At 35.6% G+C, this 25,124-nt stretch overlaps 1 protein-coding gene and 1 non-coding gene across 3 annotated transcripts; both read left to right on the forward strand.

The window, feature by feature from the left end:
- The first annotated feature begins 2,499 nt into the window (after positions 1 to 2,499).
- Positions 2,500 to 13,213, forward strand: LOC141596145 (apoptosis inhibitor 5-like protein API5). Of its 2 annotated transcripts, none has more exons than XM_074416224.1 (17): positions 2,500 to 2,636; positions 2,833 to 2,980; positions 4,187 to 4,351; positions 5,653 to 5,752; positions 5,836 to 5,901; positions 7,424 to 7,518; positions 7,659 to 7,733; positions 7,864 to 8,013; positions 8,234 to 8,299; positions 8,378 to 8,443; positions 8,788 to 8,898; positions 9,504 to 9,593; positions 9,700 to 9,806; positions 11,231 to 11,342; positions 11,937 to 12,002; positions 12,092 to 12,195; positions 12,689 to 13,213. In XM_074416224.1, the coding sequence occupies exons 2-17, from the start codon at positions 2,876 to 2,878 to the stop codon at positions 12,882 to 12,884; spliced, it is 1,674 nt and encodes a 557-aa protein (XP_074272325.1). In that variant the 5' UTR covers positions 2,500 to 2,636; positions 2,833 to 2,875; the 3' UTR covers positions 12,885 to 13,213. The 2 variants fall into 2 exon arrangements, with proteins under 2 accessions (XP_074272325.1, XP_074272324.1); XM_074416223.1 differs by having other exon boundaries at positions 2,544 to 2,644; positions 2,827 to 2,980.
- A 1,969-nt stretch (positions 13,214 to 15,182) lies between these two features.
- TRNAI-UAU (transfer RNA isoleucine (anticodon UAU)) lies at positions 15,183 to 15,256 on the forward strand. Its single transcript has one exon. It is a non-coding gene; the product is annotated as a tRNA-Ile (tRNA).
- Positions 15,257 to 25,124: the final 9,868 nt, after the last annotated feature.

Below are 25,124 nucleotides of genomic sequence, written 5' to 3' on the forward strand. Positions count from 1 at the left end.
ATGAATGTCAATTTTGTGTTACTTAAACCATTATTAAGCTAGTTCATTATCGGGTCATCTATCGGGTTGAGAAAGTATCGGGTCACGGGTCGGGTCGGGTCGGTTCATGTCGGGTTCAAGTTGAAAAAAATAAGGCTGCTATCGGTTATCAGGTCGGTTCGGTTTCGGTTCACCCAATTTTCGGATTGTATCGGGTCAGGTTTCGGGCGAGTCGGGTCAGGTTTCTCGGGTCGAGTCAGCTTTTGCCAGCTCTAGTCAAGGGGACAACCGGGCAAGGTTACTTGCTCGGGTTCGGGTTAAATGAAGGTAAATGTCTCGTTAAATCAGGTTGATATAACTGGTCGATTTTCGGGTTGGACACAAATGCTTATGTAAGGTGGTTTGATATGAGTATATTGTAAAACAGATTTTAATTGACTATCTTAATTATTTATTGGTTATGCTTTGTGTTGATGAGCTATAAATCTGTAACGTAAATTCGCTTTACATGAAACTAATTAAATGTGAATTTAATGCGTTTATCTATATAATTTATCCAGTTTATTGAAGGAGAGCAATTGATCTGCAATATTCTCCGTTCCTAAAAAGATGCAAAGATTTTATTAAGTTTTTTTTTTCTTTTTTGGTCAATCGAAACGCGTACTTAGTCGCATTACAATAAAGGGAAGGGGGGGATTTAAACCCGAGAACTATAGTTCACAATACCTCTGTCTTAACCACTAGACTAAGACATCTTCGGTAGCTGGACGGTAAAGTTAGAGCACAACTATTGAAAAGTGAGTAGAGTCGCTGATTGGTTGACAAATCGTAGAGTAGAGTCTAGACGTTCCTGGATAATCCACCTGCGGAATTGCGTTCTATACTCCGTGAGGACATTCTCGGAATAGCTATTTCCCGTGTAATAGCTTCTTACATTTCGAGGTTCGCCCCTCTTTAGTTATTTAGTACCAACAAAAAATCTATATAATGTTATTGACCCACGAACATGAGCAATTGCGGGTTTTAGACGAGTTTGTAGACCGGATCTTTGAAAATTTTGAAAAATATATTATCAAGCCCATTTTACAAAATAGGTTAGTAGGCCGTCCCGTCCATGAACAACTCTACCTCCCATCATATATTTCTTTAATGCAATAGCCAAGTTGCTGACGTGGCATCATAGATTTTCATCAAAAGTTGACACCTCACTTATTGAGAAACAGTTATATAAGGAAAATAAATAAATCTAGAGAGTAATTAAAAGTTACCTATTATAAAAATAGAAATTCCATGCTATTCCCTATTTTATTTCGAAAATTCAATTTAAATGTTCACACTACTAAAATAACTAAAATAGGGATTTTATTAGTGATTCACTGAATTCAAAAATATATATTGACTATTTTTTTAGAAAATAAATTAAAATATTTTTCACATAAAATGGGTAAAATATTTTCTCAAAATGTTAGAAAATTTTATGCATACTATAGTAACCATATTTGTCAATATTACTGGTTTTTTCTAAAATGTGTCCGATAGGCACATGTTAAGATGCTAAGAAAGGAAAGATTTACATTAATATATCATGAGAAATTGAATCCAAACTCATTATTACCCTACTTAGAGAATTAATGATATAAATCTTTCCTTTCTTAACATCTTAACATGTGTATATTGGGCACATTTTAGAAAAACCCCTGCTAAAAAAATTATTGTGTGAAAAAATTGTTAAATTTAAATATGTTATAAATTTATTAAATACTAGCTTTATTTAAAAATGAGCAGTATAAATGAAATTAAGTTTCTAATTTCCAGACTACAACCACTCCCAAATTAATTAGCAATTTGAGTCAAAATACTCATTACTTATACACCCAACTTTCAAAATGATTTTTCAGGGCATGTAGAGATTTAGTTAATAGGTTTATTTGTGTAGATCTTATAAATAATATTTCCCAATAATAAAAAAACATAATTATTATCTTAATATGCTTAACAATAACAAAATAATAAAATCTAATTTTTTCTTTCATTTTCAAATATATATAACTATGTTTATCGCCATTGTATATTGACATTATCATGACTATTAACAATGTGTTATAATTATATAAAATGAGTGTTATTAAGTAACACTAAAACTTGGGAGAGACGGTCTCTTACCAAGTTATTGAGAGACCAATCTTTCGTACCCTTTTATTTGCATTTCGTACCCCTTTTGTTATTAATCGTAACTAGTAATTTTGTACCTATTTACATAATAAATGTACCAATTTTATTATTAATCATGATTTGTACCTATTTTATTATCTTTAGTACCACTATTTCTTAAAATTGTACAATGATCTCTCAATAAAGATTATTAAGAGACCGTCTCTCAGGAGACCTACTCATTAAGTAAGGAGTAAGTTTTCCCATGTAGTTGTTAATATTAAAATTATTAAATTAATCTCGTGAATTTTCACGGGTTTAAACCTAGTCACCTTAATTACAACACCAGTCGCACTAATCTTACAAGTTAGAAGTGAGAAAGACACGTAACTAACCCAAGAAAGAAACAATCCCAAAGTGCAAGATTGCAAGACCACAAAAATAGAACACTTGAACTCCCTCCTCCCCAACCCTCACACAAAACCCTTCTTCCTCTTTCCCTCACTGTAACACTGTAAGGCCCTCTTTCTCTCTCACAAACTTCCCCTTTTTGCTTTATCTCTTGATTTTATCTTTATCTTAATCTTAATTACTCTAATTTGAATTGTTAAAACTTATTTTTCATCTTAATAAGTTAATAATTAAATAAATCAATGAATATCTCAATTGATTTTGCATTCATTCAATCCAATTCAGTTCCAGGCGTCGTATTTCTCTCCTCACCGCCGCCATCGCCGTCGTCGTCATGTCCGCCGCCGCCGTCGCCCCCGCCGCTGATTCCGACTCTAAAGATATCGATAACCTCTACGACTTCGGCGAACGCCTTAACGAAGCTACTGATAAATCTCAGGTTTATCCTCTTTCTCCGTTTTTCGATGAAATAATGTAAAATGACTTGCTAAATTGTACTATTTCATTTATTTATTGTGAAGTAGCGGTCATTCGATGTTTCGGTCTATCTGAAAACGACCTAGGGTTTTGGATTTCGATGAAATAAAGCCGTGATAGCTTACTAAATTGACCGCGCTTTTGTTTATGGTGAAGTACGGAGCAAGAAGCCAAGAATCATTCGGAAACGATCTCTCTGTGTTTATTTTATGGCCTTGGGCTATGGATTTCGATGATATAAAGCGTATTGGCTTAATAAGTTGAAGTAATAATCATTCGGAAATGATCTCTGTGTGTTTCGGTTTATCTCCTAGGGTTTCAAGGTTAGAGCAGGTTTTAGAGATAGTCGAGAGACAGTGTTACAGTGATTGCTGCTGCTGATTTTTCTGTTTTCGATTGCTGTAATTATTTGTCGCGAATTTGATTGACCTAAGGTTTTGGTTTAGATTGTTGTTGAGAGGTTACTATTGCTCGAATGTTAGTATGCTCATCTATTCCATAGATTTACGTCGTTTTGATATTGTGCCTTGTGGTCAATTCAATGAAGTTGATCTATCTAATGTTCAGATTTAAGTGCGCCAGTTTACCTTACATTTTGAATTAGTTATCTTACGTTTTAGAGTTTAGAATTAGTATTAGAGTTATCAATACTTGTGTTTCTGCTTTTGTTTCTGTTTGCGTCTCAAGAACAATATGTGTACTCATCCGTGAGGTGCACAAAAGCAACACAATGCAAAATATCCCGTTAGACTTGTACACCTTATGTATTACGGAGTACTATCATTAAAGGAGGTGTAGTCGTGTAGATAGTATTATAAAGCCGTTGTAAGGCGTGCAACGCTCTTGTAGTATAATTACTGACAACAAAAGTTTTGTTATTCCTCTTCACCAAAAAAAACAAAAGTTTTGTTATCTATAATCATACTTGTTAGTTTTTGTATAGACACATAAATACTTAATTAGCAGCTATTAGTGAATTATAAGGTGTATATATTGTGCTCCGCTAATCAACCCTCAATTTTCCCCTTTTCACCGAACTAATTTTGCTCGCCAGTTGTTGTTATAAATCATTGTGCCAAAAGCAAATGGGACGATATCAAAGAATAGGAGGGAGTTTTGTTTTTGTTGAGTGGAATTGATAAAGTTGTTAATTTATGTTGCAATGTAGAATGTGAAGGATTACGAGGGGATAATAAAGGCAGCGAAAGGGAGTTCTACCAAGGCAAAACAGCTGGCTGCTCAGCTTATTCCGAGGTTCTTTAAATACTTCCCGGACCTTTCGAATAGTGCCGTTGATGCTCATCTTGATTTGTGCGAAGAGGAAGACCTTGGGGTTAGTTTTCAACTCAATACTTGTGTGATTTCTTTTACTTGTGCTGCTTTTTTCGTCTTTTTGTTAGGCTTTTATACTTTGTTTTGTCGTGTTTTCGAAATTTAATGATACATGTATTGTAGTTTAGAAATTATCAAAATTGTACTCCGTACATGGTAGGGAAGGTTGTTAAAGTTGGATTAAAATTGACCTGTTGTTCGTATTTAATGAAGATAAGAATTTAATGAAGTTGTTTGTCTATAGCAGCTGTTACGTTAATATCGCTAGTCACTATTTGTCTATCAAGAGAGATTTAGAAAAAAAATTGACATTAATCTGTAGAGGGAATCGGGCCAACAACATTTCTAAAGCACTCTGTGAAGTGGTCACAGGTTAAGTTTTAGATAATGTTGGGCCAAATTGTTGGCAGTCGTAATTAATCAGACTTGCTAGACATACTAGTGTTACTCATATTATTGTCCTTTTGGAAGCTTTCATCTTAATTTGGCTGGAATATATAAGCAGATGTCAAAACTAATAGAGTGGGGTCATGACTCATGACTAATATTGCATTGGGCATCTATGTTACTTGTATCAAAATTTGAAAGACTTTAGTGACACTTGTGTAATGGATAGACTTCACCAGTGGATCTCTATCAAATGATCATATATGTGATGATGGATAGACTCTACTGGTGCGCTTCTTGCCAAATCAGTGACTCCTTTTCCGACATATCATAACTTACATTTTGTTTGCTTTTATACATCAATATTTGCTTAAACATGAATTCTTGCTGAATTTTTTTGAAGATAATTATATTTTTCTTCTTGAGTCCCTTGCGTGTCCACCTTACATCCTGGTTCGCATCTCAGACGTCCCTAAATTGTAACTGAGCGGCCATAGTTTATGGTGCAAGCTAGAGCTGTATGTTAGGATGAAAGCTTAACCTATTGAGTTAAGTAGTTTCTAGATTCATAGCTATTAAGCTTGATGGACATGTGGTTAATTAGTTGCAGCATAATCTTTTCCTTTTTATGGTGATCCGTTTTGTTATAAACTGCAACATTTTTTTAAACACGTGTGCACTTTGACCGTGATTAATTATCAGTGCACTTAGCTATTTGTGGAACAATAATTTAGTTAGTTGAAATGAGAAAAACTTTTGACCTATTTCTTAAGTTGTTTGTTGATTATTAATAGACCATAAAACATGATCATATATAACAGTAAATTCACTTTGATACTCTGTTGTCATGTTTTTATGTTTATTGATTTGTCTTCCAGCTGAAAATTCAATTGTATTATTGTTTTATTTTTTCAGGTTCGCGTCCAAGCTATCAGGGTTCTTCCCCTTTTCTGCAAAGATACACCAGAATATGTATCTAAGATTGTTGACATTCTTGCTCAGTTGCTCATGGCTGGTAATTTATGTCTTTATGTTATGGCTTCAAATCAGTAGTACTTATGTTAGGTTCCTGTTCTAATGTTGAACAATTTTATTCAGAGGAGAATGTAGAAAGGGATGCAGTTCAGAAAGCATTGATGTCTCTACTAAGGCAGGATGTGAAAGGTTTGTTGCATTTATATATTGTTTGGTGCCAACCAACATTGTTTGTTTTGTTTTTTATCAGCTTCTCTCATTTATGTTAGATTGTGGCTGGCTTGTGATGAGTTGGTTTTATGGTTTTGTGCTGTTTCCATCACATTAAGCCGCCACATCATTTCCTATCGGTTTCGACTTGTCAGATCAGATAGCCTATGATGTACAATTTGGCTTGATTCTCAGTGTCCCCTTTTTTCCCCCATGTCTCCCTTTTCCCCTGGCGATCATGGGATGTTGATTGGATGCAAGGCCTGCATCTGCTATTTAGTGGTATGTAGTGCTAGGATTATTGAGAAATGAACTTCTATAGATTAGAAGAAATAGATTCTCAGTGATCCCCTTTTTTCCCCAAGTCTCCCTTTCCCCTGGCGTATCATGGGATGTTGATTGGATGCAAGGTCTGCATCTGCTATTTAGTGGTATGTAGTGCTAGGATTATTGAGAAATGAACTTCTATAGATTCGAAGAAATAGGTTAGTGGCTATTACTACATGCCAACGTTGGCATCTGTATTGTAGCTTATCAGGTTTTTCTTTGTAGCTGCCTTAACATATTAGTGTGGATCCTCTTCATTTCCTACAACGAAATGTTGTCTTTCCAACTTAGGAAGTTGCTACTTTTCTTATATACTACTACGTATATTATTATTATTATTTTTTGGGATTTTCTATGGTGTACCCTTGTATTTTTCCGAATTATAACATATACCCTCAATTTATAAGAAACATCTAATATACCCCTAAACTCCCAGATTAATTCCTAAAATACCCTAAATATCCAAATTCGAGTTTGTAATGGTATATTGTCACAAAAAATTGTACATTGATGAGTAAATTAGAATTGTATCGATGGCTCTATGTATTTTGGATGAGTAATCAACCAAAATCGCCCAAATATATTATTTAAAATTATAAAATTTTAGCATTTAGGGTATTTGTAGAACAATTTAATGAGTTTAGGGGTATCTTGTGTGATTTTGAAAAACCGAGGGCATATCGTAGATTCTGAAAATATACAGGGGTACATCATATAAAACCCCTTTTTTTTTTTAAATATTTTTCTTCACGAAATTCATGTTTATTCTCGTAAATGCTGTCTTTCTGACATTGAAAAGAGATGTGGAGTTCAATGAGGGAATTTTATGAGAGTAGATGTGGATTTTATAAAGTGATTAGTATATTTGATTTTTTGAAACTTCCTTCGCCACATTTTAGATGATGCTTGAAGCAATGTCAGAAAGTTTAGGACTGCCACTGGCCTACTAGTCCTTTGGAAATCTTAAGGAAAAATTCCTGTATGATAGCAGGAAGCGAGTAACTGTATAACTATTTGACAGGATTTTGGTATCCCTCTCTCACAAAAGTACAAAAATCCTAAGAGATCTCAATGACCAAAAGTCCAAAACGCCATTTTGTATCAGACTATCATCTTTAATTTTCTGATATTCTCGTTGCATCTTTTAATGTTGTGCAATGATTTGTCTATGCAGCTTCCCTGACTGTATTATTTAAGCACATTGAAAGCACAGATGAGAGTACTGAAGAAAATATTCGTGAGAAGGTCTTGGCCTTCATAAGGGATAAGGTATAGCTTCTGTTTTCTTTGACCTATCACCCCTTTTTTTCAAGAGATTTCGTGGCTGTTACCAGTGATATGACGCTACTCTGAAGTTCTTAAGTTGCGGGAAGCAACAAAAGTGGAAGAACTGATCATCTTGGTTGCAGGTTTTCCCCCTTAAAGCTGAACTTTTAAAGCCACAGGAGCAAATGGAAAGACACATAACTGATTTAATAAAAAAGGTAGTTTTACATTGAGTGTCCCATAATGAGCTGTTATTTCACATATTACTGCACACACATTTTCTTTGTTTATAAACTGCAAATGCCTCTTTTTCTCAATCTGTTATGAATCCTTTGACTTCTCTCGCAGAGTCTTCGAGATGTAACTGGTGAAGAATTTAAGATGTTCATAGATTTCCTTAAGAGTTTAAGCATCTTTGGTGACAAAGCCCCGCGAGAGCGTGTCCAAGAGCTTATGGAAATAATTGAAAGCCAAGCTGATCTCGATGCAAAATTCAATGTTAGTCCCCTATCTGACGCCTTTATTAATGATTAGAAATGATCATAAAGTCTAGTACTTTTTTTTTTGTTTTTTTGTTTTTTTGTTTTTTTGTTTTGTTGTTTTGTTGTGTGTGTGTGTGTGTGTGTGTGTGTGTGTGTGTGTGTGTGTTGGATCTCTTGGAGGTGCTATAAAGCATGTTTTGGGTGCATAGGGATGCTGAGTTTTTCTTCTGTTGCAGGCGTCAGACATTGACCATATTCAAAGGCTTATATCATGCATATATATTTCCATCCCCTTTTTCATGGTAAGTGTTTTGATTTTTTTCGTTTTACATCACCTATCAAATATGTTTCTTCTCTTATAATTCTCTTATATTGAACAGCGTGGTGCATCCAACGGCAACTTTCTTAGTTACGTGTGCAGACATATATTTCCCGTTCTTGATAAGGTAACTTATTTGAAGCTTTCAAATTTCATCTTACTGGTCATCACTCTTCTGCACCCAATGTTCATGTAGCATTTCATTACTGTGATGTACTAAACATTGTCATTGTAGCTGGACATGAGAACTTGTATCTTAGCTATAATTAAGTCCATAATTTGTGAAAGATTGTCGGTCAAAAGTCGGTTAAACTTACTAACTGAGATGAAATGCATAATTTTATGTTTTGATATTCTATTAATTCTTGTAGACTCTGATTTGCGTTGGAGGCTTTGTGCCGTACTTCTTTCATTGATCTCTGAATTTTTTGATGTCTTATCTGCTCTTTTTTGTCTACCTTTTCCACTCAGCTTCCAGAGGAACGGGTGGTAGATTTGCTCAAGAATCTTGCTTCGAGTTCCCCATATACTTCACCGCCCGATGCACGACAGATGCTTCCTTCGTTAGTTGAGCTTTTAAAGGTATGCATTATAATGACAGCATCAGTTGGGCAGTTTTTTATAATCTAATGGTGACTCTTCAAGTCGAGATAAGATGAAAATAAAGAGTGAAATTGAGATAAGATTGAAATGAAGGGAGAAAAAGAGTGACACCTGTACAACAGTTAATTGAGTCAATCGAGTTATGTATTAGTGTTTTTGCGTAACCAACTCGAACAATTGTGCTTAAGTCAAAGTATCGAACTGCAAAAGCAGATTTAACAATAGTGCTGTCTTAAATAAGAGTTTGTGTTCTGTTTTATTTTTGAAGTGCTCCGTAATATATAAGAGGAATTTGTCTCTTCTATAATACCTCCCGCTCGCCTTCATTTCTGACCTTATATCTTCTACTTGAAATGCTAAATTTATCTTGCCGAGCAGGTGAACTGTATTTAGCTGTTAAACAGCTATTAGTGCTAAGAAAAGAATCTGAAAATTCATTTCATTTGAATCTTTTAAATATGGCTTTGGGTCTATAGAAATGGAGTTTCTGGTGATATGAGAAGCAATTTAGTTTTGCACTTTCTTTATGCTTCATTTCCTTGCCTTTTGTTTTTAGACATCTCTATTTTTTTTTTCTGATTCAGAAATACATGCCCCGAAAGAAGACTGGGGAAGAGATAAACGTTACTTTTGTGGAATGTCTGTTGTACACGTTCCACAATTTAGCCTCAAAGGTTGGAGTTTCTTTGTTGTCCACTTTCTTATCTTTGCTGTTCATGTGTCAGACTACATGATGCACATTTTACTTACTCCTGTCTTCTTCGGCTTTGTTTTTATTAGGTTCCTAATGCTACTAATAGCCTTTGTGGGTACAAGATAGTTACTGGCCAGCCATCTGATAGAATAGGAGAGGATTTTTCTGAGCAGTTCAAGGACTTCACTGAGAGGTATAGAATACTTACTGCAATCAACAATGTATTTTAGCATATATTGAGAAGGAGGATGCAACCGGAAAGGAAAGTATAATGAAATTGCTTTCTCTAGCACCTTCATTGCCGTACCCTCTTTCATTGCCCTCAACCTACTATGATTGGTGTAATTTTAATGGGTCCTTTTGAAAGTTGATTAGAGGCCCTGTTATTAAGAATAAAGCAATTGACATACGGAGTATGTAATTCCATAGAACTGCTTTTGACTGGGTGACCTTGAGTATTGCCTTTCTTTGATTTCTCCTTGCTAGAGCTTTATAATTTATTTCAGGGCACCTGTTCGTTTGTAGGAAGCTATCTGCTAATATAATGTTCACTCTTGTTTGCATTAGTGGAAAACTTCCCCAAATCCCTAAAGAGGGAGATACTCAATGACATGGGAAATTGCCTTAATGCTAGACTCATGCCTGACATTGTAGTAGATGACTCATATTACCAATGATTTCAGATTTTGTGTTCGTGATTCTCTTTGTTTCTCTTTTTTATTTGAGGGCCGTTGCTCTCTTAATTTTATTCACTTGGGCTGCTAATTGATACTGTATGTAATACCTTAGGCCTACTTTTAACTATCGTGTTCTTACTTCTAGTATTAGCCTAAAAAAGTGTGCCTGAATGCTAGGCTCAATAAGGCAAAACACACAAAAATTTATTCCGAAAATACAATTTTGATTGCAAGAGAATGCACTAGGGGCTCGGGTACACGCGGCGCGTGTCTCTATCCTGCTTCTCGTCATCTCCGTGCAGCTTGTGCTGCTTGAAGTCATTGCCATCGATCTGATGGAGACCGTGTAGTTTTTTTTTTTTTGAAGTTCTCAATTTCCTGGCGTGGATATATTTGCTAGAGTTGATAGAAACTTTAGCTACTTTATCGCCAACTTCTATTCACTTTAAATGTATACATAATTGTGTCTGTTATGTGTAGACCTCAAACACGTCGGCCACGCTATGGGAATAGATTTTTGTTGTCTGCTTTCATGATCGATAAGCCGAATCCTGGAGAAATCGCCTTTGGGAGGCTGTGTAACAAATCAAACTCGTCTTTTGACTATGATTGGTCCCCTAGCTTGTCTCTCTCTGATTTTGCTGCGCCTGCTCTGGGTCACGAACTGCCTTGCTCTTGCCCTGTAGTTACTGCTATGTCTACTATGAGATATTTTGGTCATTGATTCTCGAATGTTGTATGCTATTTGCACATAGACAAGCTATGTCCGCATCCTACTCTATTGTATGTAGTTTAGACAACAGACTAGTGAATGTAGATTCTACTGTATTGACTATTGTTATTTATTTGTATCTGAAGTTCTGTCCATTTTTTTATTTTACCCGCATATGGCATATAATGCTTAGGTTTTAAATGCTCATGCTATTGTTGGATTTGACAGGTTGACTTGCGTTGAGGACCTCTCTAGGGCAACCATGAAGAAGTTTACCCAAGGGATGGATGAGCAAAACAAGAGGATGGCATCTGCGACAAAGGAAGTAAAAGAAAAGATTGTGAGTATCTCTGTTTTTGATCATATTTTGGCTATCGGAATTTCGCTACATGTTTTTAATATATAAGAGAAAATCCATAACTCCCACCTTTTTTTATACCACATTTTAAACTCCCACCTTTTCTATTTTTTCTCCGCCGAACTCCACCTTTTCTAGACATTTTCTCTAAACCTCCCACCAAAAGCCTGTTTGCACCAAAATATGCTTCAATTTTATGAAATTATCTTTATTTTCGTCTAAAAGCAACTTTGAGTATAAGAGAAAGGGCATTAATCATTAATGTGACATGGACGGAAAAAATGTCTTGTATCTTGAAATGGGCTAGTGGGGGGAGTTTTGAGGAAACAAAATTGAGAAGGTGGGATGAGGAAACAAAATTGAGAAGGTGGGATGAGGAAATAAAATTGAGAAGGTGGGATGAGGAAATAAAATTGAGAATCGTCTCTAATATATATCAAATTAGTGGATGTCTGGATGATATTGGAGGTTGAAACTTAAAAGTATTGAATTACCACTCGAGTACAAAGAATGTTAGTTTTGTATACTTGGCAGTTGGCTCCATTATTTGACTAGATGCCGTGGCTTCTCTTGCAGAAAATTGAGAAGCAAAATGCTACAACAGGACTTAAATCCTGCAATAACATTCTGGCTATGACACAGGTATAATGAAACCGTTTGCGAACGTGTATTACTGTAAGCGTTCTAACATGAAATCTTTTTAATCAACTAAATTGGTATCTCTGAATCAGCCACTGCACAAGAGCGCACCTTTATTCATTGGTGACAAGCGGATCAATCTATCGTGGAAAGAAGCGGTTAAATCTGCTGTTTCTTCAGCTCCCAGTAGTTCTGGGTAAGTTTTATTTGGCCAACTCCTAGCAAACGTCTTTGGCGCTTCTATGTTGTTTGATGCGAGTCATGAGTATTGAGGCTCCCAGGTAAAATATCTTGAGTAGACATTTCAAAGTTTGACCCGATCTGCAACTCGACCATTTATTCTACTCGTCCTGACACATTATTACCCACAAGTTAAATTTAAATTTTTCAAATTTGTGTATTTAAAAGGCGTATATAATAGAAGATATAAATACACGGTAAATTTCATTCAACTACCTTCATATGTATACAAACCTCAAGTTTATTGTGGAGCACCTTTTATAGCTTTTTGTCAACAATTCAACATTACTTCCTTTTTAAGCGTTTTTTTGCCATGTTTTGATACCTTAATCAAACATTGGCTCGAAAAAAATCAATTGCCAAATTACTCCCGACACAATCACTTCACACAATCAATTCTAATTATTTATCTATGAAGCAGCTCATTCTTGGCCTTTTAATATTTGTAGGGGAAAGCGGCCTGCTGATGCGGCCCTGAACGGTTCAAATAATAATCCCGCCAAAAAGGGTCGCGGAGCTGGAGAATTCCAGAATCAGTTTGTTAATAGGGCATTTGATGGCTCTGGCTACCGAGGTAGAGGAGGGAGAGGGAGAGGAAGAGGATGGGGTGGCCGTGGAAGAGGCAGGAGCTTTAGGCAGTTTTAATCTCTAATCTCAGTTTCGCTTGACAAACAGTTCCCTTAGCCAATTTGCTCGCCCACAAGTTGGAACATGACTGTTCGGTAAAGACTGCACCCGAGTCACCCTCGGGTGCAAATAGCGAAACTCGGTTGAAGTCAAGTAGCTGATATTTAGTTTGTAGGCCTTCATTTTATTTTATTTGTTTTGGTTCATTTTGAGATATCTTAATTTTGAGAGATTTCTTGTAGTAGATATTGTTCTGAGGTTGACATTATCGGTCATTTCTTAATTAGTTCTGGTTACGGACAATATGTTATTTTAAGGTAGTAATACGAGTATGATTCTTTCTTTTCCGCCAAATGTGCTACAAGCTTAGTATACACAAAACAAAGCGAGGGGAACTTAAACATGTGACCAATAGTCGTCAGAATGTGCCTTTGGAGGCAAGCGAGCCATCACTAGGCAGAAACTTGTGTCGCTCTATCTAAGATTGAGAGATCATGGTTCTTCATCGGTATTTTATAGTCCAAGTCGGTGTCGGAAGAATCGCATTATTTGGCATAGCCTAGGTTGAACAAAGTTGTGGTTATGAGGTCTTTGCACTCATGTCTGGAAAATCTTTTGAAAGATGGTTTTTGTTTCCTTTTTTTTTTTTTGACAAATAAAGATGGTGTTTGATAAGTATTAAACATTTAAACCTTCTATTTTTGTTTTTCAACCTCATGTTTCTTTAAATTTGTTTCACTTTCTATATTTTTGTTTTTCAACCTCGTGTTTCTTAAAATTTGTTTTTAAAAAGGGCATATCTTATTCAATTCCTTCTATTTCAAATATGCCTTTGGTTAATTGGAGGCAAGAAATCTAGATTTCTATTTTTAATCATGCTCGTAAATGGGTTTTCATAGTTGTGATGATGTATTTGTGTCTAATTGTAAGGATTAACAAAAATTAATGAGATTTAACAAATATTATATTACATGAACATCAAAGAAATTATGAATGACTGTTTTGATATCAAGACGATATGATGATATGAAATAGTCAAATGTCAAACAATTATAGTATTAAATTTCTCATAATACAATTACGCATTTAAAAGCCTATATTGAGTTTTCAATTGTTATGTGATAAGTGGCGAATGCCGACGAGTAATGAACACTTATTATAACAGAACCTCAAAAGGCATTGACGTAAAATTGTAAGCATCTTATTTTAAAAACACATTGAATATTTTCTTCTTAAGACCATCAAAGAATTTTATATCTTGCCAACTAACCAACCATTTAGAGCAAATTAATAAATATAAAATAAGCTATTATTTCATTATTAAGGTCTCGTAGCTCAGTTGGTTAGAGCGTTGGCCTCGAGACCAATTTAATGTAGTTTTAACTTAATGGATTTATTTCAATTTTTTTATGCTTTCTTGGGACATACCTAAATAACATACTTAAAACTCTAGATTTTAATTTTCTTGATTTATTTATATTTTTGTAGGTTTTCTTGACACAAAACTAAATAAAATAACTAATTTTTCTTGATTTATTTATATTTTTGTAGGTTTTCTTGACACAAAACTAAATAAAATAACTAAAAAAAATATCTATTCATTATAGATATAATGAAAATTTTCATAATGCAATTTTTAGGTTTTCTTGACACAAAACTAAATAAAATAACTAAAAAAAATATCTATTCATTATAGATATAATGAAAATTTTCATAATGCATTTTCTAGGTTTTCTTGACACAAAACTAAATAAAATAACTAAAAAAAATATCTATTCATTATAGATATAATGAAAATTTTCATAATGCATTTTTTTTCAATTACAACCCTCATTTTTCACTATAATCTAAATATCAATTCATTATAGATATAATGAAAATTTTCATAATACATTTTTTTTTCAATTACCGCCCTCATTTCTCACTATAATCTAATTTATACTCCCCCCAAATCTAATTTATACTCCGTAGTTACTAGATGTAACTTAAAAGTCCGGATTTCATTTTTCATGATTTATTTCTATTTTTTTAAGTTTTCTTGGGACATACCTTAATAATATAACTAAAAAAATATTTATTCACTATAGTTATAATGAAATTTTCATAATGCATTTTTTTTTTCAATTACTATCCCTCATTTCTCATCATAATCTAATTTATATATTACTCCGTAGTTAGTAGATGTAATTTAATAATGATATAAACGTCTAGTTTTAAGATTATTGTCAATGTTTTATATTCTAAAATTAGTAAGAGTTTCATGTTTTGTCAAATTATAAATGAAAAAACTAATAAATAAATTATCATGAGTGTTATGGTCTCGTAGCTCAGTTGGTTAGAGCGTTGGTCTTATGAGCCGAAGGTCGCGGGTTCGAGCCCCGCCGAGACCATTTTTTTTAATCGTATAACCGCGCGTATATTTATTATTTCATCAATAACTATGATCAAATGAGTATGATGAACAATATATATCTTTCTAATGAAATAAATAATCATTGAGATAAATATGAGCCGACAAAATATAAAATATTAATATTTCGTGGCTTGTTGTGGCACTCCAGAAAGTTAGAGTACATCAGAATATAACTAAACCCGAGTTGTGAACCTAACAGGTAAGTAGTGGGCCACGTCATGAGTAGCCTTATTACCGCTTCTCCTAACATAATTAATAAATTTTTTTCCCTAAAAAACACAAAAAAAATAGAATACATGGCACGAGCCACGACATGATGTAGTCTTGAGCCACGAGTATAAATAGATTTAATGTAGGTGTTGGGTCGATGCATAGTAGATTTTTAATTGTTGCACGCATACCAATGTTATCGATTTTTTGCCCAATTTTATAATTTTTTTTTAAGGTAAACGAAGAAATTTAGATATAAAATTATAGAGGTACGAATCTCGTCTTAATTATATTTTACATATCCGAAAATCAATAAAGGGTTTTATGTCTTGTTAATATACAAGAAAATATTAATAATTTATGGTCTTGTACTTTAGTTAGTTTGAGCTTTGGCTTTATGTGTAATACTCCGTATTTATAAGTCTTGGGGTACTCTATCGAGTAGGCCTTACTCTGTCGAGTAAGGGTAAGTTGCGTTTTAGAAATAGTTTCTGACCTGTTGGGCACTCGATCGAGTAGCTGGGGCACTCGATCGAGTAGGGGGTACTCGATCGAGTACCTTGGGTACTCGATCGAGTGTCCGGTTTTACGGGGGAGTTTTCTCGGGTTTTGTTAATTACGCGATTAAGGTATTTAAACATATTCGTAATTGTTTTAAATCACTTTTTACAAAACCTAAAACCTGTTTAAGAGAGAAAGCAACTTGTCTTCTTCCTAATCGCGTTCTTGACAATTCCCGGAGTTCAGACGGTCGGTTTGCATCGTAGCTTGTGTCGTTGGATTCCTTGCGTCGAGGGTAAGCTTTTAATGTAATTTATATAATGTTTTGTTAAGATTAGTGAAACCCTAATTTAGGAATTGGGGGTTTTTATGAATAGTAATTGAATAGTAGTATCTATGTGTTGTATGGTAGGAGGAGAGTTCATAGAAGAGGCGTTTTGAGACATTTTGTAGATACCGTCTGCGTGTTGTGCTTTCCGGGTAGGATTTCTACTCGTATTAGTCCCATAATGGGATATTGGTGATGTCTTGTAGTTAGTTGTTTAATATGTGATTGTGATTGTGATTGTGATTGTGATTGTGATTGTGATTGGTTTCTATGGCTCTCGAGATGCGTTCTCGGCTGAGTGGGGTCACTTGCGGGAGTGATCTCACGCCCTAGTTTCGCCCTTCGTGGAACCCGCCACGAAAGGGGATGTGCACATTAATGGACAGGGTTATCGCTCGTACGATGAGCGGGGCTTAGGTGGGAACGGCTGCGGTCCCCCATCGGCGCGGCTGGTCCGGTGGACGGTCAAGTATTGAGATGATGGGAGTTGGTGGTGTGTGTGTGTGTGTGTGTGATTCAAATTTGTCTGTTTGTCTTATTATTGTTATCTATATTGATTGTGTGATTAGTCCGACCCGTTTAAATGTTTTAAAAGCGTGGTGATCCATTCGGGGGTGGTGAGCGATTGTTGAGCGGTATTGAGATGAGTCTTTGGGATAGCTGGGATGCCACGACATGATGATAGGAGTCTTCCGCTGTAGCCTTAGTTTATTCTACATTTCAGTTAGAACAGTCATTTGAGAATCTTGTATCGTACTTTGGTTTGGTTTTGAGGATTGTATTTATTCATTAAACTACTTATAATAAACGTTGTTTCTGTTTTGTCTATTTGATTATCATACCTCGGGCGACCGAGATGGTGGCGTCTTCATATTTGAGTGGTCCTGGTAAGGCACTCGGAGTATGGGGGTGTTACAAATGGTATCAGAGCGACGATCCTGAAACCTGTAACCAATGAACCTAATGAATATAGGAGTCAAATTAAAATAAACCCGGGGTAAAGGTTGTAGGAGCTAATGCAAAGACTTGGGAGACGTCCTAAAGTCGCGAACTCGCCCTACAATTTTGAACCGGTCACCATGGGATATGTGTCGGGATCGTTATGTGCTGATTGTGTGCTGATTGTGTGCTGTGTGTATCTATGTAGTAGTATGTTGTATGAATTGATGGATGCATGTATGCGGAGGATGGGGGATCTGAATTGAAAGATTGATGAGATATATAGAATTGTTGTTGGAATAGAAAAGCATGTTGGATGATTACTATGTGGCATTTGATAATATGACGTCACTGTTTCGTTGATTATATGAAAAGCTTGATAAAATTTCATGCTTAGCTATATCACATGTTGCGTTTATAATGTTGCTTAGTATGTTGGGAGATGTGAGATAACATGTGGGTAATATGTGATTGGTAAGTTGAATAATATATGTGCATGATGGATGATGTTGCTTGATTTTTGAAGATGGTAACATGAGATTAGCAATATTGGTTTTATGAGTACTGGGTCGTTTTGTCTACCTTGTTGTTGTTTAAGTCGTTTGGGAAGTAAAAATCAATAGTTGTGTTTTTCGATGATAAAGAAGTTGTCTTTAAACTGTTATAACTTGAGATGCATAAATGATTTTGATGTGATTCCAATTGGAGGTGATAGCTTGTCCTTTTACGATTCTAACGATAGGTCACACGCCCAAAATGACCAAGTAATGAGTGAGTTATGACTGTTTTACGAAAACTGGACGGTGCTGAGAATTGGGGTACTCGATCGAGTAACTAGGATACTCGATCGAGTAGGGGGGTACTCGATCGAGTAGCCTTGGGTACTCGATCGAGTAGCCCTGGTAATTTGTTTACGTGCTTCTGATCTTCACCTACTCGACCGAGTAAGTCACTTACTCGATCGAGTGGCCTGTACTCGATCTAGTGACCCCTGTTTTGGGTCATATGCTTATCTTTTGACTTCGTTGCATATTATGTTTAATTCAAAGGCGTCATTTTGCTTCTTTATGCATTGTTTTACATGTATGTTGGTCTTGACGCGTAAGTTACCCAATTTTGTGGTGTAAAGAGTGGCACCTATGATGAGTATGAGTTCGGAGGGGAGGACATGATTTATATGTGTTGGATTGGTAAGACTTAATTGAGGTATAGAGCATGTTGTGTGAGACGAGATGAGTGACATGATTGTATGTTGAGTAATGAAAATGTAAGTGAATGTGAGCAAGGCATGATGTAAGTTTAAGGAACGTGAGAATGAAAAGAGTGAAAGAAAGGATGTGGATAGTAGCAACCTGAGATGTATAATAAATTATGGAGGGAGATGGTTAGAAATAGTGTTGAGTAAGAACATATGTAATGAAAGGTCGTTTTAGAGGAATTGAGACGAGGGGTATATAGTGAACTTAATGGGATATGTCGCGACGTGGATTTGCAGATAGTGACTGAGTTTGGAAATTTGTGTCACCGAGAGACGAAACTAATGTGTGATTTCCTTGGGCAATTAACGGTATAAAAAGAGAATTTTGATTTCTAAAGATGTAAAAAGGGAGAATGAACGTGGATTTTATGGATAGATTAGTGGCAAGTGTGAGTGATAGCATAATAAGAGAAGATCCATGGTAAGAAAGAGTGAGATGATGTCGGTAGAAAATAATGGAATTTGAGTTTTGGAGCAACGAAGGGGTAACTGGATTTCTAAAGAGTTAGCTAGAAGGAATAAGGAGTTGAACTATTAATTGTTATTGTTGAGTGTAAAGAGAAAAGAAGGATAAAAGTAAGTTGAGGAAAAATGTTGACCAGAGTTATGTGATATAGAAGTAAGGAATCGTCGAGATTTATGATATTATCATGAGGATATTAGCTAATGATTATATAGAAGTTTCAGGACAATATGATTGATAATGAGTTTCGAGGAATTAAGGGAGTAATAAGTTGGTGGAGTATTGGCAGGATACGAGATATTTGGTGGAGAGTTGGATGACAATACAAAAAGACAGTATTGGGAATGATGTTGATGTAAAATTTGTTGGTGAATTTGATGATAGTTATTTGGAATGTTAACCGAAGATAGGAAAGAAATCGTGATGTTTAGAGATGAGTGAAAGAGGTTTGATGTCCGGACAGTGGTGGTGTTATGGTTTGTGACTAAGGGTTAAGAGTGATAGGATATTAGAAAGGTAGCAATTCAAAAGAGGTTGATTTGGTAGGGACCTGATTATTGTGTATAGTTGTGAGAAGGTATAAGATGTGGTTAGATGAGGCGGATGCTAATAGTTGAATAGTAATGGTATGGTTATACTTGACAAGAAGTGATGGTTGTGCGAATACGGGAAAATATTGTGAGGGGCATATGAGTTAAGCTCGGGCGGTAGGTAACCTATGTTGAGTGGTAACTTACGTGATCAGGACTGACCAGTTGGATGTGATTACGGGTCTATGATGTGTATAAATGTTTGTGTGAGGTTGTAACCTCACAAGAAGCGGTGTGGTGTGATAGTTATAATGTTGTGTCTGAATTTTCTGTAATACATGTTGGATACGAGAACATAATGGAACGATGTTTAAAAAGGGTAATAATTTGAGTTATTTGGCATGACTAGTTATGCTTGTCTGTATTCATGAAACATGTCAATCTGTGATATGGTAAGGGGATGATATTCACGAGGTTATTATCTGTTTAATTCATAAAATATGTTGTGTTATGATTTAGTAAAGTGGATTTGAGTAAGTTTTTCTTGTGCGAAAAGTTATTCGAGTCGGTGTTTATGGGAGTTGTATACGATTGTGATGTCTATCGATGTGGTTGTTGCGCCTCGGGTGGTGATCCGGGCACGATATTTAGTGTTGTGATGCGGGTATTTTCGCACTACGGTGTGGCTGTTGGTGGCGGTGTTGTGATGCCGTCACCGGTTGTGGTGGAGTAGGCGGGATGATTATGATACGAGTTTTCGAAAGTGCATACCAGTAATACATAGATTGTTGTTTTGTTTGATGTTGCTCCCTGTGAGTTTCAGTTTGTACAGATAGACAGTTGTTTTGTTATTGATATTTTCTTTACCAGTTTAAGTTTGAGAATCAGGGTAGAGTATGGTATGAAATAGAGTTGTATATGTTTTCGTTGTTGTCATGGTATAGTGATATCATGTGGATGAGACGCGGTTGTGAGAGGTTGTTACAGTAAATTTGATCTTGTTCTAGATAAGGCTTTAGTGGACATGGTAATGGCAAATGATTCGTAAAACATGTGTGGTAATGACCTGATAGATGCAGGTGGTTCATAATCCTTTGTTGAGGCAGTGAGTGTAGGGTGTTGGAGGAAATAGTGTCATGTTAAGTTGTGTATGAGTTTTGCGGTAATGAAGGAAAGAACTTGAGGATCTAGTGTGAGCGTAGATCGTGAGTTATGCTTTTGGGAGATAGGTGCCTTACATAGAGAGGTATGTTGTTTTGCAGTAAGAATGGAGAGTTAGTATGGTATTTTTGCCACGCGTTTTATGGTATAGATTAGGTGGTGTGCCGTATGAGTTGAGGTATGAAAAATGTTTAAGTAAGAGAGCCTTGGATATATGCATGGTAAGTGTTTGGTTTATAAACGGTTATCTTACACATGTGGTGGTAAAGAGAGTAATGAGATGTATCTAGGATTTAGTATTAGTGAGTTACGAGGACGTAACATTTATCTTAAGAGGAGTAGGATGTGATAAAAGAGATTTTGATGGGTGTGCATATGGTAATATATTTGGAAGAAGAGTGTTGGTGTAGCATAAGATATAGATTTGTATATGTTGTGGTTGATAGTGTTAAAAGGTCACGAACGTGCTTGTAGTAGTTTGATGTTAGGAATGCGAGAATACTTCGATAGTGTTGACAGTTGGATGATGAGATTATGAGTGTGAGTAAACTTCGAGGACGAAGTTCCTTTTAAGGGTGGTAGAATGTAACATCCCGTTTGATGTCTTGAGTGTCTTGATTTTGGACTTGATAGTGGATGATATTATGGAGCTAGCAGCGTTAGAGGATGGTAGTTGGTTATGTATGGAGTTGGTGTCGTGAGAGATATATATATGTGGAGTTGATACGATATCGTGAGCCATGTTGTGGAGGTAGGAATAGTTAGTGGAGTTGGTGTTACGAGTTCATGTTTGGGTTGGAGTTTTGTTTCGAGTTCTTAGTTACGTTGTTGTGTCTTGATCGAGTTAGCATGTTTGTTTTTATGTATGGGTTGAACTTCGGGGTCGAAGTTCTTTTTAAGGAGGGAAGACTGTAATACTCCGTATTTATAAGTCTTGGGGTACTCTATCGAGTAGGCCTTACTCTGTCGAGTAAGGGTAAGTTGCGTTTTAGAAATAGTTTCTGACCTGTTGGGCACTCGATCGAGTAGCTGGGGCACTCGATCGAGTAGGGGGGTACTCGATCGAGTACCTTGGGTACTCGATCGAGTGTCCGGGTTTTCGGGGGAGTTTTCTCGGGTTTTGTTAATTACGCGATTAAGGTATTTAAACATATTCGTAATTGTTTTAAATCACTTTTTACAAAACCTAAAACCTGTTTAAGAGAGAAAGCAACTTGTCTTCTTCCTAATCGCGTTCTTGACAATTCCCGGAGTTCAGACGGTCGGTTTGCATCGTAGCTTGTGTCGTTGGATTCCTTGCGTCGAGGGTAAGCTTTTAATGTAATTTATATAATGTTTTGTTAAGATTAGTGAAACCCTAATTTAGGAATTGGGGGTTTTTATGAATAGTAATTGAATAGTAGTATCTATGTGTTGTATGGTAGGAGGAGAGTTCATAGAAGAGGCGTTTTGAGACAGCTGTAGATACCGTCTGCGTGTTGTGCTTTCCAGGTAGGATTTCCTACTCAGTATTAGTCCCATAATGGGATATTGGTGATGTGCTGTAGTTAGTTGTTTAATATGTGATTGTGATTGTGATTGTGATTGTGATTGTGATTGTGATTGTGATTGGTTTCTATGGCTCTCGAGATGCGTTCTCGGCTGAGTGGGGTCACTTGCGGGAGTGATCTCACGCCCTAGTTTCGCCCTTCGTGGAACCCGCCACGAAAGGGGATGTGCACATTAATGGACAGGGTTATCGCTCGTACGATGAGCGGGGCTTAGGTGGGAACGGCTGCGGTCCCCCATCTGGCGGGCGGGTCCGGTGGACGGTCAAGTATTGAGATGATGGGAGTTGGTGGTGTGTGTGTGTGTGTGTGATTCAAATTTGTCTGTTTGTCTTATTATTGTTATCTATATTGATTGTGTGATTAGTACTGACCCCGTTTAAATGTTTTAAAAACTGTGGTGATCCATTCGGGGGTGGTGAGCAGTTGTTGAGCAGGTATTGAGATGAGTACTGGGATAGCTGGGATGCCAAGACATGATGATAGGAGTCTTCATTTTGTAGCCTTAGTTTATTCTACATTTCAGTTAGAACAGTCATTTGAGAATCTTGTATCGTACTTTGGTTTGGTTTTGAGGATTGTATTTATTCATTAAACTACTTATAATAAACGTTGTTTCTGTTTTGTCTATTTGATTATCATACCTCGGGCGACCGAGATGGTGGCGTCTTCATACTTGAGTGGTCCTGGTAAGGCACTCGGAGTATGGGGGTGTTACATTATGAGTCGAAGGTCACAGTTCACACCGTTCATGCGTTCATGCCATTTTGCTCTCTTAGAGAGTCTTGGTTTAAAGAATAAATAAAATATGAATAATAATTAACTTGTTGTATCACCATACCAAATTTTATGTTTGGCTGTTTACCAACATTTGGTTTTGAAATTAGGCCAATTATAAATTTTAATAGGCTTAAAACAAACAAAAACCACTCTATGGGCCATTTAGTCTTTGTGTATAACAGCAAGTCTATATCCGTCACAAGCTTGCGACGAGTCAAATACTCCTACATGTGTAAATAAGACAAAACAAAATGCTACTCCCTAGGTACTTTACTTTTGTCTTATCTCCCCATGTGGGTAATATTTAAAACGTTGCAGGTTAGATATGTTTGTCACAAACAAGAATTTGTGTATAATAAGTGCAGATATATATTTTTCTTTATCTTTTCTTATTTTCAGTTTCACTTTCTTACTATTTTACTCCGTTGTTTTTGGAATATTAGAAATTCGTTCGAGATATATATTCTCTTCTTCTAATAGAGATCAAAATTGAATAATTGCTAAGATTTATCAATTAAAATTTTACCGTGAATGAATTTATCGCTTTTGGTTATCACTTTTTGAAGAATTCTTAATTTCAAAATAATAAATTTCCCAAACACAATAATTTGGATTTGAGAGACTATAATTTGGTTTATGCAATCATAACCCTAATTTTCAAATCAAATGTAAGACTACCTTAAAGTTGTTATTGCCCTTCACAATATTTTTTCTAAATATCTCCAAATTATTATTATCCAAACGGACTCTAAATTATCATTAACTTAATGAGGTAGTAATAACAGTGTGGATATGACCTTTATTTAACTTTTGAAGGACAAAAATACTCTAATTACTGGACCCTAGAGAGGAATTATAAAATAGGGCAAAAAGTTTAGAATCTTAGTGAAAAAGTAGTGATCAAATGATAATTGTTAAATTCTAAGCTCTCTATTGAGCTGAATCCGTAATTGAAAATGTCAATATCTATTTCTAAATAAAATAATAGGTTAATTAGTGAAAAGGTAATATGTTATTGATAGGTGACATTCACCACGTCTTTCGTATCAATTCTTGTGAAGAATGACTTGCAAACCTGAGAATGCTCGAGAGTGAGTTAGACCCGAAGAGCTCTTGTGATTATTTATAGTTTAGTTGAAACTTGGACTGCTAAATATTGATAGGTATTTTCATTTTTCACTATTTAGCTTTACATTATATTCCAGGACTTTTCTTGTACACAATATTGCCAGGAAGTTCTGATAATTGTAGGAATGTTTAAATTTTTGAATATCATAACCTCGTTTAGTCTCGAGCGATGGTTTTATGAGTCAAGATCGATGGGTCAAAACTCAAAATTGAGTCAAGATCGATGGGTCAAAACTCAAAATTGTGTTTCTTTAAGGTTTTATTAATTGCATATTTCCTTTGAAGCTATCTTGGAATTTTAGAGATTCTTTAGTAAAACGTCAACATTCGAGCTTTATAAGATAAGCTCCGACCACAAGATCAATCTCTTTAATACTTACGGTCAGTCATAGTCCTCACATTTCACCCCAAAAAAATCAATCCATCCAATCATTTATAATAAACGAAATTGAAAAAAATAAGGCGGGTCACATTAACACATGATGAACCGTAAACGGGACAATGGGTCGGGTCAAGTTCCATACAAGGCATTATCTATCTTAAAAAAAAACAAGGAGGACAATAATTGATGCCGAACTCCATGTCAAGTTCCATACAAGGCATTATCTATCTTACTATATTAAATTCTGACTACCATCAGACCCATGGAGTTCGGCATCAATTATTGTCCTCCTTGTTTTTTTTTTGGTACAAATATTATTCTCCTTGGTTTGTCTTGATATAATTATTGTCCTATACTTTGTCGGATGGGCATGCATGCACGAGTATTTACTCCTAAAGAAAAAACATATGTTTCAAGTTCTACACAAAGCCACAAAGGTACATGAAGGTACAAATATTATTCTCCTTGGTTTGTCTTGGTATAATTATTGTTCTATACTTTGTCGGATGGGCATGCATGCACGAGTATTTACTCCTAAAGAAAAAGCATATGTTTCAAGTTCTACACAAAGCCACAAAGGTACATGAAGGTACAAATAAGCTATTATTTCATTATTAA

This window comes from Silene latifolia, chromosome 8, assembly GCF_048544455.1.
Source record: "Silene latifolia isolate original U9 population chromosome 8, ASM4854445v1, whole genome shotgun sequence".
NCBI lineage: Eukaryota > Viridiplantae > Streptophyta > Magnoliopsida > Caryophyllales > Caryophyllaceae > Silene > Silene latifolia.